Genomic DNA, 335 nt, shown 5'->3' with positions numbered 1-335 from the left:
TTCAGCTTAATGACTCCACCCTCCCTTCTGGCAGAGACAACACGACATCCTGTTAAGCCTTGAAGCCATCGGCTTTCGGAAAATCAGTTATAAGGAGAACATGAACATGTACGGTTTCGTGAAGATTCCCTACGAGGAAAACCAGAGGCCGGCGTGTGGGGAGGTTCTCTACGCTCGGGACCCTTCGTCGATCGGCCGCCTGTCTCTACCCTGACGGAGGAGGAGGAGGGGGGGGGGGGTGCGTGTGTGGGGAGTTGTGTTGGAATGAACTGGAATAAAGGGGTTGTATTTTTTCGTGTTTTTTTGTTCTTTAGTGTTATTGGTATGTGTTGTGG

At 51.0% G+C, this 335-nt stretch overlaps 1 protein-coding gene across 1 annotated transcript in view; it reads left to right on the top strand.

Annotated features, from left to right (window-relative positions):
* Window positions 1-275, top strand: part of LOC119585348 (methyltransferase-like protein 24) — a 7,098-nt gene extending 6,823 nt beyond the window's left edge. Inside the window, exon 5 of the mRNA XM_037934019.1 lies at window positions 35-275. Within this exon, the coding sequence (XP_037789947.1) occupies window positions 35-214 (180 nt within the window). The 3' untranslated portion in view covers window positions 215-275. The remainder of the gene's footprint in view (window positions 1-34) is intronic.
* The last annotated feature ends 60 nt before the right edge of the window (window positions 276-335 follow it).

Source organism: Penaeus monodon, chromosome 19, assembly GCF_015228065.2.
Source record: "Penaeus monodon isolate SGIC_2016 chromosome 19, NSTDA_Pmon_1, whole genome shotgun sequence".
Classification (NCBI taxonomy): Eukaryota; Metazoa; Arthropoda; class Malacostraca; order Decapoda; family Penaeidae; genus Penaeus; species Penaeus monodon.
This window is presented reverse-complemented; position numbering and strand designations above follow the sequence as displayed.